Source organism: Leopardus geoffroyi, chromosome C2 (assembly GCF_018350155.1).
Source record: "Leopardus geoffroyi isolate Oge1 chromosome C2, O.geoffroyi_Oge1_pat1.0, whole genome shotgun sequence".
In the NCBI taxonomy this organism is placed as follows: Eukaryota; Metazoa; Chordata; class Mammalia; order Carnivora; family Felidae; genus Leopardus; species Leopardus geoffroyi.
The window spans coordinates 156,481,124-156,498,312 of record NC_059333.1 but is presented as its reverse complement, the minus strand read 5'-3'; the positions used below and the strand labels follow the sequence as shown (position 1 = coordinate 156,498,312).

General features: G+C 40.1%; 1 protein-coding gene across 4 annotated transcripts in view; it reads left to right on the top strand.

The window, feature by feature from the left end:
- LOC123575845 (programmed cell death 6 interacting protein) overlaps positions 1-17,189 on the top strand; it is a 79,594-nt gene that overhangs the window by 11,562 nt on the left and 50,843 nt on the right. For all 4 annotated transcript variants that reach the window (XM_045436679.1, XM_045436681.1, XM_045436678.1 and 1 more), the window contains exons 2-4: positions 9,164-9,218; positions 10,918-10,987; positions 15,315-15,442. In XM_045436679.1, the coding sequence (XP_045292635.1) occupies positions 9,164-9,218; positions 10,918-10,987; positions 15,315-15,442 (253 nt within the window). The remainder of the gene's footprint in view (positions 1-9,163; positions 9,219-10,917; positions 10,988-15,314; positions 15,443-17,189) is intronic.

Genomic DNA, 17,189 nt, shown 5'->3' with positions numbered 1-17,189 from the left:
CTGACGCGGGGCTCGAACTCACGGACCGTGAGATCGTGACCTGGCTGAAGTCGGACGCTTAACCGACTGCGCCACCCAGGCGCCCCACCCCTGAACTTTAAAACTACAGTTTCCAATCGAGTCTGTCTTTGGTATGTTCAAATAAATGAATTCATTTCCTAGGTTTTTTTTTCCCCCATGAGATTTGAGAAATTGAGCTATTGGATATTTGCTGTAGGTGACTGGGTTTTATAAAATACTGAAGAACATATAAAGGCAGTTCTGAATAGTTGCAAAATAATGATCTGCAGCTACAGTTTGTATCACATGTACTATGTATCAACACTATTCTAAGAATCTAGTATGGTATCTTTTTCCTCATGCTTAAATGAGATATTACCTGACATCAGGAAGGGTTTGGAGAGGTTCTTGCACACAGTCACACAGGTGTGAGTTGGTGGACTTGTGTTTCAAACTCAGGATTGTCGGACTTGCAAGTTTGAGATATGCCCACTGTGACATTATACCTCTTAAATATGTTTGAAATTTTATAGTTGATTAAAACCTTTCTTTCTTCCTTTCTTTCTTTCTTTCTTTCTTTCTTTCTTTCTTCTTTCTTTCTTTCTTTCTTTCTTTCTTTCTTTCTTTCTTTCAAATGTTTATTTTTGAGAGAGAGAGAGACAGAAAGTGAGTAGGGGAGGGGCAGAGAGCGAGGGAGACACAGAATCTGAAGCAGGCTCCAGGCTCTGAGCTGTCAGCCCAGAACCTGTCCCAGGGCTCGAATTCACAAACCGTGAGATCGTGACCTGAGCCGAAGTCGGATGCGTACCCGACTGAGCCACCCAGGCGCGCCAAAACATTACTTATTTCTAAAATATTAAAAGTACATACGGATTCTTTGCAGCATTATTTCCCATAATGCTCTTTCTGTCTGTCTGTCTGTCTGTCTTTCACCAACTTTGTAGCATACTGGCTTTCCTTCTTCCTACTTGTGGAAAACTCGCAGCAGAGGTATATCCTAAGCTAGAATCTGCTGATACAGTAAAGCATATTTAAGTGATAGAGAGGTGGGTAGATTTTCTTGTTTCTGCCCTTGTTCCCTCTGTAGAGAATTTTGAGACCTAAGATTTAGGCTGAATTACAAGGGATAGTGTGATGGAATTATGTAGAAGAAGTAGTTCGTTGTATTTCGTGTTGTAGGGATAAGTAGCATTTTGCCTGTGGTAACTACAGTTAGCGATGGCTTCTTTCTTTGAAAAGCGTTAGTTGAGGGGCGCCTGGGTGGCTCAGTTGGTTAAGCGTTCGACTTTGTCTCAGGTCATGATCTCATGGTTCATGGGCTCAAGCCCCATGTCAGGCTGTGTGCTGACATTTCAGAGCCTGCTTTGGATTCTGCGTCTCCCCTTCTCTCTCTCTCTGACCCTCTCCTGCTTGCACTCTCTCTGTCTCTCAAAAATAAATAAATGTTAAAAACAATTAAGAAAAAAAAAGCATTAGTTGGTTTCTGTTGGGGTTGAGTCCAGAGGGGTCAGATATTATTTCCAATGACTGTCCTCCCATAGTACTTACTTTAAATTACATCACCTGTCCTGAGACAGCTATCTTACTTTGAGGATTCCATCGCATAGCTTCTAGTATTTCAATATATGATATAAATGTACTTTTTCCCTACACAGCTTAAGTTTTGAGAGTGGAGCCCAAAAGCTTTGAATGGAGATAGCTATAAACAATTCAGGACATTCTGTTTAGCACCCCGCCCCCCCCCCCCCCCCCCCCCCCCCCCCCGCCCCGCCGATCCATTTGCAGAGGAAGTAGCTTTATCTCCTACTACTTCCTTTCTTGCTTACTGTAGAGGAGTCAGCAAACCAAGGCCTGGTCAGCTGCCTATTTTTGTATTGTTCATAGCCACCACGCTGAGTGGGTCGGGGCTGTGAGCCTTGGAGACCTAGCTGGCGTGCTCCCCTCTATCCCATCGTCCCCTTTCTTCCCAGCGCTGGAGTGCTCCCCGCTATCCCACCTTTCCTTTTACTCTCAGCACTGGAGTGCTCCCCTCTCTTCCATCGTCCCCTTTCTCCCCAGTGCCTGCCTCCCTGGCCATTCATTGGCTGCACCTCACTGCCGCCCAGGGTTAGCTCTGGGGCCACCTACACTTGGCAGTGAATGTACAGTCTCAGGCTGGGAGTTGGTGACTCAGCACATTGCTTGTCTCCAGCAGCTGAGCCAGCTGCCCAAGTTGAGATGGCTGGGCTTTCTGGGAGAAGAGGAGGGCGTGCTGGAACTTGGGTGTCACTGAGGCAGAGAGTGAAGGTGACTGTGTTGTGGCTGCCCACCCCCTCCCCTGGGGCCCTCTCAACCAGACCGGATAGTCTTCCTTGGAGAAGGAATCTAGCTAATGACAGTTGGGCGGCTGTGTACCTAGAGTGCCCTCCATCTGAGATGGCCCAGGTCAGGGAAGAAGCTTACAGGGCTGGCAGGAGTTTTCCTTCTTGTTGTGTCAAGACCCGCGTATTATCTTGACTTTGCCTTTTGCTTGGCGAAGCCGACAGTAGCCCTTCTCAGAAACAGTTGCTCTGTCAGCCTTGTTGCTGGGCCTTGCGTGCTGTTGCCTTCTTTTGTCTCCAGCCCTTGGGACCTGGCTGCTGTCTCCTTGAGGGCTGCTCTTTGGTAGTTCCTGTTGGTTCACAAAACAGAGAATCTTGGGTTTTACTTTCCAGAGATAAAAAAGGTTACTTTTAAAAAATTTGCAGCTTAGTGACGTATTTGGGGCTAGCAATTAAATAGCAAACAGACGCATTCTCTGCTCTCATGGAGCTTAGAATCCTTTGAGGAAAAAGATACCATGCATAATTCCGTAAGTAGGTATATTACAAACTGGTAAGTTCTATGGAGGACGAATTCAGAGGCCCAAGAGATTATAAAGGGAGAGTTTAAACTCCTGGTTTAAAACCGGAGTTAGGTTGACCGTCCTTCTCAGTTCTGCCACCACTGTGGACTGCCACCACTGTGGAACAGCCGAGTTACGCGCCCCCCGTCTGCTGCCTGGATCACTGTAATCGCTTCCTGACCGACCTGTCTCCTTTGCTCTTGCACAACTGCAAGTCCGTCTTCCGCATGGCGGTGTGGATGGTGACTGTGAGAACAGATGAGCTCGTGTTACTCTTCTGTCCGGACTCTGATGGTTTCCCCTCTTCCTCCGAATAGTAGAAACCAGAAGTCTTGCGGTTCTGCTCAGAACATCGTTACTTCTTGGATTTCATCTGCTAACCATCTCCTCCTGTGCTGGCCCTGCGACCGTACCGGCCTCCTTGCCATGGCTGGGTGTCTTCGGGCATGCTCTTGTCCCAGCTTTTGGCACTTGATTGTCCCACGACTGCTGATCTTTTATCTCACTTACCTGCTTGCCTCATCACATCACCTCCTTCGTCCCTTCTCTATTATCTGTGGTTTTCAAAATTGTTGTATTTCTTCTGTGTAGTCAAGTTACCACATGTTGTGATTGAAGACCACAGTCTTCTCACCCTGTACAAAACCTTATCCTTTTTACTTTTTTCTCCATAGCACTTATTACGGTCTCCTGTACTGTATTTTTACTTATCTATTTTGTCTCCCCCTCTACAAGTAAAGCTCTACAAGCTCAAAATTTTAAATGTTTGTTTACTGCTGAATTTCTATGTCCTAGAACTGTGTTTGGTACGTAGTAAACTCTTAGTGTATATTTTTTGAATGAATGGGTGAACAAATGGATGAGGGAAGGCTTTTTTGATGGTATATCAGCCTAGATAAGAAAAGCAGGAAATCATGATAGGAAAAGTGTCCAGAGGGGGGGAAAAAAACTGGTGGAGGCCCTGAGCCAGGAGAGAGCATAGACTAACGAATAGAATGTGTAGTGAATATTCTCAGATGAGGCTGGAGAGGTGAATGATGGCTGGATAATGCCAGGCCTTGTCAAAAATTTTGGATGAAGTTTTAAGTATGATAGGAATGAGTTAAAGCGTTTCAACATTTAATAATTCAGAGTTCATTTTTTTTTTTCAGAGTACGAGAATGTTTTAGGTACAAGAATATTCTACATGACCACGGTACAGCTTTCAAAATTAGGACGTTAGCATTGATTGAATATTACCGTGTAACCCATAAAATGCATTCAAATTTTGCTAAGTGTCCCAATGATATTTTTACAGGCTCAGGATCTCATCCAGGATCCTTTGGCATTTAATTGGTTCTTTAGTTTGCTTACGTCTGGAACAGTTCCTCAGTTTCTCCTTGTTTTTCACAACCTTGACATCTTTAAAGAGTATAAGCTGCTTACTTTGTAGAATGTCCCTCGGTAAGGGTTCGTCTTATTTTTTCTTAGGATTTATGCATTTTTGGGCAGCAGTACCACCAAAGTGCAGCTGGGTTTTGTTTTTGGTTTTGTGCATGTCAGGAAGAACTTGATGTTGTTTGGTGCCATGTGTTTAACTTCCACGATTTGATCAAGATGATGTCTGCCGGGTTTCTTGACCTTACAGTTGATGAGTATGTTGAACAAGTTAGTAAGTACTTTGTGGGGAGATACTTTGAATCTTTGTAATACCCTGTTTCCTGTTTCCATCAGACTTTCTTGTGTTAGCATCCGTTGATATATCTTAACTGAAACAGATACTCTGAAAGGTGCCGTGGTGATTTTTCCAACTCTGTTATAGCTTCTAGTGTTACGAGCTGCCGTTGTACAGTAGGGTAGTGCTTTCCCTATTCATCTATTTATTTTATTTGCTTCAAATTGGTGTTCTTATTTTTCTCAATGGGTTACGATTTGTTTATTTCCTTTAATTTTTTCTGGACTTGGCTAGCAGGAGCCCCTTAAAGCTAGTTCTTATGTCTTTTTGACACGGCCTCATTTTTTGAGTACTTCCTTGACTATCTGACATAGCAAGATGTTTTAGGTTTGATTCTTGAATTTTCTCCATCTCCGCCATGGAATCTGTCATTTCTTGAAGGAGTGTTGGCTCCTAAGGCAGAGAATTATTCATCTGGGCTCTAGATGTGCTTATGCCACCAAGGTGTTATTGCTTCTAGGCCCTCTGAGCATATATGTTTAGGAAATACACTCACACACACGTTTATACCTGTTTTTGTATTTCTCCACTGTATATACATGTGTGTGTACGTGTGTGTATTTTTGTTGTTGTTTATTTTTGAGAAAGAGAGAGACAGAGACGGAAAGTGTGTGGGAGCCAGCAGGGTAGGGGTAGAGAGGCAGAGACAGAGGGAGACACAGGACCCGAAGCAGGCTGTGCACTGACAGTGGGTCTCGAACCCAAGAACTGTGAGATCATGACCTGAGCCGAAGTCAGACGTCCAGCCAACTGAGCCACTCAGGCACCCCTGGATTTCTCCACCATATTAGAAAATCACACTGATACCTCCAATTCCAAGCAAAAACTACAGAATTTATTCTAGCCATTTCTCTTTCTGTATTTGTAACTCTTTTCTCTGACAGTTAGAAATTAGTGTCCATTATCTTCATTGTGTTTACTTAATTGCTCACATCTTGTTGTTTGTAACCAAACCTGTGGCCATGTCAGCCAAAAACTTGGTCTCACACATGTTGCCCCTCCCCCTGGAAGATTGGCCTCAGAAACGGTCATTAGAGTGATAGCCCTGAAGAAGGTGGGGAGGGGAGGAGAGGTAATAAGGGAAGGAGGAAAGGTTAGAGAGGCCAGTTAGAAGGCTTTGCCTTGGATATCCGCAATCTCTCATGTTAGCTCAAAGGTCAGCCTGATGAGGGAGAAGATTGCTTCTTGTTTGATGATTGTTCTGGCTGCTGTGTGGAGAGTAGACTGAGAAGAATGACAAATGACTCAAGGAGACTTTGTGATTAGTCTACTTTAAAGGGAGGGTAGAAGTTTTTTTTTTAATCTAATTCCAGTTTAGTTAACATTCAGTGTTATATTAGTTTCAAGTGTACAATATAGTGATTCAGCATTTTTGTACGTTACTCAATGCTTATCAAGATAAATGTACTCTCAATGGGGAAAAACTGAGAACTTTTCCCCTAAGGTCAGGAACACAGCAAGGATGGCGACTCTCACCACTTTTATTCAACGTAGTACTGGAAGTCCTAGCCACAGCAGTCAGACAACAAAAAGATATAGAAGGCATCCAAATTGGTAAGGAAGAAGTAAAACTTTTAACTATTTGCGGGTGACATGATACCATATATATAAAACCTGAAGGACTCCATCGAACAACTGCTAGAACTGATCAACAAGTCTAATAAAGTTGCAGAATACAAAATCAGCATACAGAAGTCTGTTGCGTTCCTATACACCAGTAATGAAGCAGCAGAAAGAGAAATTAAGAAAGCAATCCCATTTACAATTGCACCAAAAATAATAAGATACCTAGGAATAAACCTAACCAAAGAGGCGAAAGACCCGTACTCTGAAAAGTATAAAACACTGATGAAAGAAACTAAAGATGACACAAATGGAGACATTCCATGTTCATGGATTAGAAGAGTAAATATTGTTAAAGTATCTATACTACCCAAAGCAATCTACACATTTAATGCAATTCTTATCAAAATACCAGCAGCATTTTTTATAGAACTGGAACAAATAATCCTAAAATTTGTATGGAAGCAGAAAAGACCCTAAAAAGCCAAAGCAATCTTGAAAAAGAAAAGCAAAGCTAGAAGTATTACAATTCAAGTTATATTACAAAACTGTAGTGATCAAAACAGTATGGTACTGGCATAAAAATAGACACATAGGTGAATAGAACAGAATAGAAAACCCAGAAATGAACATGCAGTTACATATGACCAATTAATCTTTGGCAAAACAGGAAAGAATAACAGGAAAAAGTCTCTTCAACAAATGGTGTTGGGAAAACTGGACCACTTTCTTATACACAAAAATAAACTCAAAATGGATTAAGGACCTAAATGTGGACCTGAAACTATAAAAATCCTAGGAGAGAACACAAGCTGTAACTTCTCTGACATTGGCCGTGGCAGCTTTTGTCTAGATAGGTCTCCTGAGCCAAGGGAAACAAAAGCAAGGATAAACTATTGGGACTACCTTAAATAAAAAGGTTCCACACAGTGAAGGAGACAACAAAACTAGAAGGCAACTTATGGAATGGGAGAAGATACTTGGAAATGACATATCTGATGAAGGGTTAGTATCCAAATGTATAAAGAACTTCTGAATCTCAACACCCCAAAACAAATAACCCAATTAAAAAATGGGCAGAAGACACGAACATTCTTCCAAACAAGACATGATGATCAACAGATACATGAAAGACGATCAACATCACTCATCATCAAGGAAATGCAGATCAAAACCACAATGGGATATGACCTCACACCTGCCAGAATGGCTAAAATAAAAAACAAGAAATGGCAGGTATTGGCAAGGATGAGGAGAAAAAGGAAACCTTTGTGCACTGTTGGTGGGAATGCAAACTGGTGCAGCCACTGTGGAAGACAATATGGAGGTTCCTCAAAAAATTAAAGATAGATCTACCATATGATTCTGTAATTCCACTACTGGGTATTTACCCAAATAAAACACTAATTTGAGAAGGTCTATGCATTTTCTGTTTGTTTAAACATAATTTACAATGGCCAAACTACAGAAGCAGTCCAAGTGTCCATCAATAGATGAATGGATAAAGACGTGGTGTGTGTGTATATATTGCCCAGCCATACAGAAGAATGAAATCTTGCCATTTACAATGACATGGATGGAGCTAGAGTGTACAATGGTAAACGAAAGAAGTCCAAGAAAGACAGATACCATGTAATTTCACTCATGTGCGGAATTTAAGAAACAAAACAAATGAGCAAAGGAAAAAAGAGAAGCCAAGAAACAGACTTTTAATTGTAGAGAATAAACTGATGGTTACGGGGCGGGGGTGAGGGGGGATGTGGGGGGTGGGTGAAACAGGTGATGGGGATTAAGGAGTGCACTTGTGATGAGCACTGGCTGATGTATAGAATTAGTGAATCACTATATTGTACGCCTCTAATACAACGCTGTATGTTAACTGGAATTAAAATAAGAATAAAAAAATTAAATGTACTCTTTTTTAATCCCCTTCACCTACTTCACCCATTTTCTCACCCACTTCGCCTCTGGTAACCATCAGTTTGTTCTCTATAGTTAAGAGTGTGCCTTTTGATTTGTCTCCTTTTTTCTTTTTCATTTATTATTATTATTATTATTATTATTATTATTATTTCATGTTTATTTTTGACAGAGTGAGCAGGGGAGGAGCAGAGATAGAGGGGGACAGGGGATCTGAGGCAGGCTCTGCACTGACAGCAGAGAGCCCGTTGTGGGGCTCAAACTCACAAACTGTGAGATCATGACGTGAGCCAAAGTTGGACACTTAACTGAGCCACCCAGGCGTCCCTCATTTATTTTGTTTCTTAAATTCTGTTATTCTGTATTGTAAATTTCTTAAATTACTGCCGGTGCTCTCTTCTAGGATTTTTATGGTTTCAGGTCTCACATTTATTTAGGTCCTTATTAGGTCCATTTTGAGTTTATTTTTGTGTGTGGTATAAGAAAGTGGTCCAGTTTCATTCTTTTGCATGTTGCTGTCCAGTTTTCCCAGCACCATTTGTTGAAGAGATTGCCTTTTTCCCATTGCATATTCTTGCCTCCCTTGTTGAAATTAATTGACCATATAATCGTGAGTGTATTTCTGGGCAGGGTGGAAGCTTTGATGAAGGGTGTGACAGTGGAGATGGGCAGAAGTGGAGATGTCCAAGGCATATGTGAAAGTTAGTAAACCTGTTTTTAAATAGCAGTTTATCACAGATGTTAATTTGCTCAATGGATATAAACAGTTGCCTTAATAAGAAGTAGTATTTTAAGAAATACTTTGGTTCTGGGCAGATGTTAGTTTCCTTTTAGCCAATACACTTGGTACGTATTTTTCTTTAGTGGTGAGTATGACTTTTTTGTTCACAAATTTTTTTATTGCATGCATTTCACATTCTCATTTACGCATTAAAAGATTGTGTTTATTAACTTTAAAATGGCTGATTGAATTTGATTTGTGGGCTGCTCAAAGTAAGCGTGAATAATTTTTGTGTACTCATAAACTAGTTGTGTATACGTAAATGTATATAATATTTAGCTTTGGTAATTATAAATTTTCCTTTTTTTCTTCTTTTTTTTAGATATTATGATCAAATTTGTTCCATTGAACCCAAATTCCCATTCTCTGAAAATCAGGTAAGTCATTAATTTTAATTTGTTTTAAAGTTATATGATAATAATGGCAAACACCCATTTCTTCCGACACATGGTATCATTTAAAAAAAAAAATTTTTTTTTAACATTTATTCATTTTTGAAAGACAGAGACAGAGCGCAAATGGGGGAGGGCTAGAGAGAGAGGGAGACACAGAATCCGAAGCAGTCTCCAGGCTCTGAGCGGTCAGCACAGAGCCTGACGCGGGACTCGAACTCACGGACCACGAGATCATGACCTGAGCCGAAGCCGGCTGCTTAACTGACTAAGCCACCCAGGCGCCCCATGGTACCACTTTTTAAAATAAATGGTGCTTCTTCACTATTTTATCTTTCTATAAGACCTTTTGATACAAATTAGAAGCTTGTAAGCCCACCTGATGAGAATCTATATCTTTTGGAAGAGTCTCTTGGAATTCTGTTCCTGTTCATGTCATTCCTTAGTAACTTTTGGGTTTATGTGGAGCATTGGACTGCCATTTTTTCCCCCTGTATTTTATATCAATATGATCTGTTGACTGATTAACATAGTCTGTGATGTCCTTCCCTTTGTGTTACACAGAATAAAAAAGGAAACTGAAGTATTAGTCTCAGTGTCTGTGTTTTAAAAATTGACACAAATTATATTTGCATGTAAAGTTGCAAGTGCTGTTATGATTAGATGTTATACTACAAGAATATTTGCTTTCTTTTAAAGGCTAGATACTAAAAATGCTGATGATTTCTCACAGTTTTGTTTGAGAGACTTCTTAAAAGTTTTCAATTTGTGTGACGTTTTAAGTTTCAAAATATGTAGTTTATGGAAAATGCTTTAAACATTCTTGTAGTAAAGTTTTTACAGGTGATGTAATATGTTGAAATTTGCTTTAAAATACTCAAGGAGGAAAAAGTATGTGTGTAGGGTTGGGAGGGGACATGGAAAGTGGGAGTAGGTGAATCCAGACATTCAAAAGGCTAAAACTGTGATGGCTGTATGGCGTTCATTCTGTTGTTCTCTCTAGTTTTGTGTATATTGAAAATTTCTCTAATCCAGAGTTAAAATTTTTGCATGGGATTGCAATACATAATTTAAAAGAGGTAAGTTGTTTTTAACCTTTATATGTGGAATATATTAGAATCAGGGTGAAATAGTTTTTTTTTATTAAGTAAACTTTTAATTTATGTATAGCATACGTACAAAAGTGAATATCATGTGTATAGCTTGAATCTTTATAAAGCGAATACACATGTGTAAGTACAACCCAAATCAAGAAATAACATATTATCTCATTCCCCCAAAGGTAACCCTTCTCCTTTTGTCATCAGGGAGTAATTTTTAATTTTATATTCAAGGAAACCTTTGCTTCTCTTGGCTTATTTGACAATCATTTATTAAGTGCCTGTTCTGTTCACGCCATTGTGTGTTGTAAAGATGAGTAAGATAGTGTTTTCTGGAGAGGACAATATATGCACAATTACTGAGGCAGAATGACCATTGGAAATATCATAGTGCTAGTATTTTACTTTTAAAAAAGAAAATTCTGTGGTCCAGGAAAAGGGAAAGGAGTTAGTTGTCTATAGAAGATAATGTTTGACAAGCTTTAGTCCTTTTCCTCATTGTGGATTTTTCTTCAAAATAGACCTAATATTTAATGAGAAGCAAGAAGGTAAGATAATTTTCTCTTTGCTCTTTTTCTATCAAGATCTGCTTGACATTTACCTGGAAGGATGCTTTTGATAAAGGTTCACTTTTTGGAGGATCTGTGAAATTGGGTATGTAATGACTTTTTAAAAAATGATAAGACACTTGGGCTAAACACGTTGTATTATTTTAGGCTTTAAAAATTGCTCTCCTGACAGCTTTTTGTAAATAATAAAAATGTTTACATTTTTTTTTAAAATTTCAACTTTTAATGTAATTTCCAAATACTTGTAGAGAGCCTATGCCTTGCCAGGCACTGTCCTAGTTATAACAACAAATGAGACAGTTGTATTCAGTCTGTTTAGGAAAACAACTGATCATTCCAAAATATAACGGATAGTCTATGAGGATATGAACAAAGTAGTGAGCCCGTAAATGAGGAAGACATGAATTCTGCTTGTTGAAAGCAAGCTGTGTTCAGGTTAAGCTCTGAAGGATGAATTTGGTTTTCCCAGCTAAAAAATAATGTTACAGGTAGGCCATTGTAACCAAAGGTCGGAAGAATGAAGGCGGGTTGGCAGGTTAACCACTGTGTGCATTAATTTTCTTGTTTTTGAAATGGGGAATAAATAGTACTGTGAAACACTGTTTATCTCATTTGGGCTCTTGTGTGGATTAAATGGGTGGATACATGCAGAGTCCTTAGGAGAGTGTGCAGTAATTATTACCTGCAGTAAGTAATAGGAATGTATTTTATTGTAAATAAGTACACGTAACACATTATTTGTGGTACGTATGCATTATAGAGAATACATAGTATAACACATAGTATATGGTGCAAATTATGTATGATGCATATTAATAAAATTATTGTAAGGCTTGAAACCATAGGTTGAATTGAGGATTATGGAGGGTGAAGACATTGGAAAGCAGATTGTGAAGAGGTGCGAATATACTATGCACGTGTACTCTTCTCTCTTACGTGTTAATAGCTAGAATTTATTGCGTACTTACTCCACCTAGGCACTGTGGAAAGGGCTTCACATGTATTATCTTCCTGAATTCCCCAAAAGCCCAATGAAGAAAGGCACCGTTATTACCAGTTGAACACACTTGTTTAGAAAGATGAAGCGACTTTGTAAGTCATAAGGGAAGGATTTGGTGAAGTGGGATGTGATTCCAGAAAGCCTGACTCCAGGTAATAGAGACGAATAGACCAGTGAGGAGACTGGTGGCAGCTGAGATGAGAGAGGGTGGTTTGTGTGGGTCAGGGGAGAAGGAGGGGATTTGAGCGACGTTTCGGAGTTGAAACTGACTGGGTCTGCCGAGTGTCTCTCAGAAGGAAGAGGAGTAGTTGAGGGTTGACTCTAAGATTTATAACTCCGTTTGACTTGTTGGGTATTCCTTCCAAAAGGCAAGTTGAGTTTGACTTTTGTATGCTGTGTCTGGGTAGAATTTTTTTTTTTTTGGCATTTGGAAACGAGATTTAAAAGTCAAGAGTGGTAGAGATGTAGATTTGGGAACAGTTATCATTAAATGATGATAATAAATCTATCTCCTCTGGTAGTCTGTAGATTGGGAAAAGTGTGAAAGCCAGAGCTAGGTGATAATAACGTTCAAAGGAAACAGGAACAGGTTCCTGGGAATGAGGATGAGAGAAAGCTTTCAGATCTCAGAGGAACCAGAGAAGAATAGAGGCACGGCATTGAGTGCCAGAAGGGTTTCCGAGGTCACATAGTCCAGTGGTTCCTGAACCTGGCCGCATGTTAGAATTACCTGAGGAAAATGTGAAAGGTACACATGTAAAGATACGGAATGCCAGATGTGATAGGAAGAATTTCCGGGGTGGACCACTGGAATTAGTATCCTTGAAAATACGTCCAGGTGATTTTAGTATCTATCCAGGTTGGAACATCACTGACAGAATCGTTGTGGCAGAGGTAAGTCACATAAAGTTGGAGAAGTCAGTGATTTGGTAATGAAAGAAGTTTCACTAGGGGCATGCCCCTGCATCAGGTTGAGGGGTGGACCAGAGGTGAGGAGATGGGAGCTGCAAATGCGGATTGCTCATCTTAAAAGATTTTCAGTAAGGGTTTAAGGACAAGGCATTATGCTGAGAGGGAGACCAGGTCAAGAAAAGGATTTTTCTTTTTCTTTGGCATTTGCAATGCCACGTTGGTAGGCTGAGAACAAGGAGCAGTTGCCAGAACTAGAAGATACTTAAGTGAGATAGGTTCTTCCTGAAAGAAGTGGGAAGCAAAGGACTTAACATAAACAGAGCAGGACATAGTTCATCAAGGCACTCCGGTAGCAGATATTGGGAATTAAATGTCCTTCAGTTGGGAATGCAAGCTGGTGCAGCCACTCTGGAAAACAGTATGGAGGTTCCTCAAAAAACTAAAAATAGAACTACCTACAACCCAGCAGTTGCACTACTAGGTATTTATCCAAGGGATCCAGGTGTGCTGTTTCAAAGGGGCACGTGCACCCCCATGTTGATAGCAGCACTATCCACAATAGCCAAAGTATGGAAAGAGCCCAAATGTCCATCGATGGACGCATGGATAAAGAAGATGTGGTCTGTATACAGTGCATTATTACTCGGCAATCAAAAAGAATGAAATCTTGCCATTTGCAGCTACGTGGATGGAACTGGAGGGTAGTATGCTCAGTGAAATTAGAGAAAGACAAAAATCATATGACTTCACTCATATGAGGACTTTAAGAGACAAAACAGATGAACATAAGGGAAGGGAAACAAAAATAACATAAAAACAGGAAGGGGGACAAAACAGAAGAGACTCTTAAATATGGAGAACAAACAGAGGGTTACTGGAGGGGTATTGGGAGGGGGGATGGGCTGAATGGGTAAGGGGCACTAAGGAATCTACTCCTGAAATCATTGTTGCGCTGTATGCTAACTAATTTGGATGTAAATTTTAAAAAATAAAAAATAAAATAAAAAAATGTCCTTCAGTAATGTCTTGGCTAAGTAAAGCATGGGCTACCCACTCATTAGAATATTGTGTAATTTTAGGATACTAAGAACGAGAGTGCAAGTATATTTTTGTTCAAGTGTAAAGCTTTGTCCTGTTTCTCAGTGCATATGAAAGTTATGTTTATAGTATATTGTAGTCTGTTCAAAGTGCGCAATAGCATTATGTGTGAGAAACAATGTATATAACGTAATTTAAAATTCTGTTGCTAAAAAATGCTGTCATCTGAGCTTTCAGGGACTTGTGATCAGTGATCACAGATCACCATAACATATATAATAATGATGATGAAAAAGGTGTAAATCCTGTGAGCATTACCAAAATGTCACACAGAGATGCAAAGGGAGCAAATGCTGTTGGACAAAGAGGTGCTGATCGATTTGCTGATTGATGCAGTTGCCACTACCTCTCATTTTGTAAAAGAATGCAATTATCTGCGAAGTTCAATAGAGTGAAGCACAGTAAAATGAGGCATGCCTCAATTTGCCTTTTGAGATCTGCGTATTTATTTCACTTAGCACAATGCCCTTCGGGTTCGTCCGTGGTGTAGCATGTGACAGGAAGTCCGTCCTTTTTGAGGCCGAATGATATTGCATTACGTGTTTACCCATCAGTGGACACTTGGGTTTCTCCCGCCTTTTGGCTACGAACGTGGGTGTGTAAGTGTCTTTTTGTGACTGCTCTCAGTTCTCTTTGGAATATACCCAGAAGTGGAATTGTTGGATCCAATGGGAGTTTTATTTCTGAGTGTTTGAGGAACTGCCATACTGTTTTCCACAGGACTGCAGTGTTTCACCTTCCCACCAACAGCTCACAGTGGTTCCGGTTTCTCCACATGCTTGCCGACAGTTGTTATTTTTTGTTGTTTCTGTTCCTGATAGTAGCTGTCCCAGTGGATGTGAGGTGTGTGGTTTCTTGATCAGAGCTGTATTTTAACTACTTGCACAATCTAGCCCTCTGATGGGTGTATCGGGATAAAGGTGTGAGACTTGGAGGTGCCTGCCTTGGGTTAGGTTTGTCATAGGGAAGAACTGACTTACTGGCTTGAATGTGGTGAGAAGATATATGTGTGTACACACACACACACACACACACACACACACCAATCTTCTGTAAAATTTTGAGAGGTGATGGGAAAACAATTTATTTGACTTTAAGTGAGAATTGACATGAGAATGACTTTTCATTTGGAACCTAGTAGCATTGTGGACGTAAAGGAAAGGAAAGAATAACTCCTTGATCTTTTGAATTTTAGATGATGGGATTATCGTTGTGGAAATAAATAAATTGCTGCCTGGCCGGGCAGCATTGGAAATATGGGTACTATTATGGGTGAGAAAACAGGTCTGGAAACTTGTTTTTGTGAGAGCCGGTGGGAGAGATTTCATAGTATTTATCTTTGAAACATTTATTCCTTTAGAGAAAATAATCTGATAAATTTTTCCTTCTTGATTTTTTACAGCTCTTGCAAGCTTAGGATATGAAAAGAGCTGTGTGTTATTCAATTGTGCAGCGTTAGCTAGCCAGATTGCAGCAGAACAGAACCTGGATAATGATGAAGGATTGAAAGTCGCTGCTAAGCATTACCAGGTATGCAGAACAGTAACCACATAATCAACACTTACTTGGATTAAATTGCAAATAACTTGTACTTAGACTTATAGATGTCTCTTTATACACAGATACGTTCTTGAAAAGTAATGTACTTTTTAATGAATTGATTCACACTTTTGAAATCCTTAAACTACCTATAGACCAGCTCTGTTTTTCCTCACTGTTGTATACCTAGCACCTAGGACAGTGCCTGGCACATAATAAAGGCTCAATAAATGTTGGGAGAACAAATGATTGAATGTTTGAGATGAAGTTCTTGGTTAAATCCCTTTTAAATAATTGATCTCATTAAAAAATTTTGTACAGTTGACTCTTAAACAGCATGGGGGTTAGGGGTGGTGACCCCTTGCATAGTCAAAAATACACTGTAACATTTAGCTCCCCTGGAACGTAACTACTAATAGCCCACTGTTGACTGGATGCCTTACTGATAACATAAACAGTTGAATAACATGTATTGTCTGTGGGCGCCCGGGTGGCTCAGTCGGTTAAGCATCTAACTCGTGATTTTGGCTCAGGTCATGATCTCAAGGTTCGTGAGATCAGGCCCTGAGTTGGGCTCTGCGCTGACAGCATGGAGCCTGCTTGGGATTCTCTCTCTCTCTCTCTCTCTCTCTCTCTGCCCCTCCCCTGCTCACACTTTCTCTCTCTCTCTCTCTCAAAATAAATAACACTTAAAAAATCAAAAAAACCTGTGTTGTGTACGTTTTATGTATTACATATAGTATTCTTACAGTAAATATGTAAGAAAAAATACTTCTACAGTACTGCGCTGTATTTATTGAAAAAAAAATCCATGTACAAGTGGATCTGCGCAGTTCAGACCTCTGTTGTTCAAGGGTCAGATGTACGTTATTTAAATATATTTTTTCTTAAGAGACACAGCTAATATTTTACCATTGTCACAAAAGTTAAGACCTCTTAGTAAGAAAATTTTAACTCTGGCTTGTGGAGAGGTCATATTTAAATGTGGTCAGATATGTCATGTTCTCAAGTTAGCTAAATTTAGATTTTGGGTACTATCACTAATATGGCGTATTATTTGGTGGCAGTGTATTATTTACTCAGCTTTTCTTTTTCTTTTTAAAAAAAAATTTTTTTTTTTTAACGTTTATTTATTTTTGAGACAGAGAGAGACAGAGCATGAATGGGGGAGGGTCAGAGAGAGAGGGAGACACAGAATCTGAAACGGGCTCCAGGCTCTGAGCGGTCAGCACAGAGCCCGACGCGGGGCTCGAACTCACGGACCGCGAGATCATGACCTGAGCCGAAGTCGGCCGCCCAACCGACTGAGCCACCCAGGCGCCCCTATTTTTCTTTTAATGTAAAGAATAAATGATTGCTGTCGAATGATCTAGTTCATGTTTTAGATTGTGTTATAATTTACAGATGTGCTCACATACAGTATTTGACTCTCAGATGAACCTCGTGATGCGTGTTGTATGTGTAATGCCACCCCATTTTACACACAAGGAGACTCAAAGGCCAGCGTGTTAATAAAGTGGTCCGTTGAGGTTTCAGGTTCTGATTCCAAATTTTATGGAATTCGAAAGGTGCTTCCTGTCTTCCATGGCTGTGGAATTTGCTTGTCCCAGAGGTGGAGTCTGATTTTTCCTGTTGTTTCAGTTTACGAGTGAGATTAAGAATGCTCTTCTAAGAAAGTGAGAGGAAGATGCATTTTAAGCAAACAACGCTCCAAATTGCGGCTTGCCGTGCAGTTTTC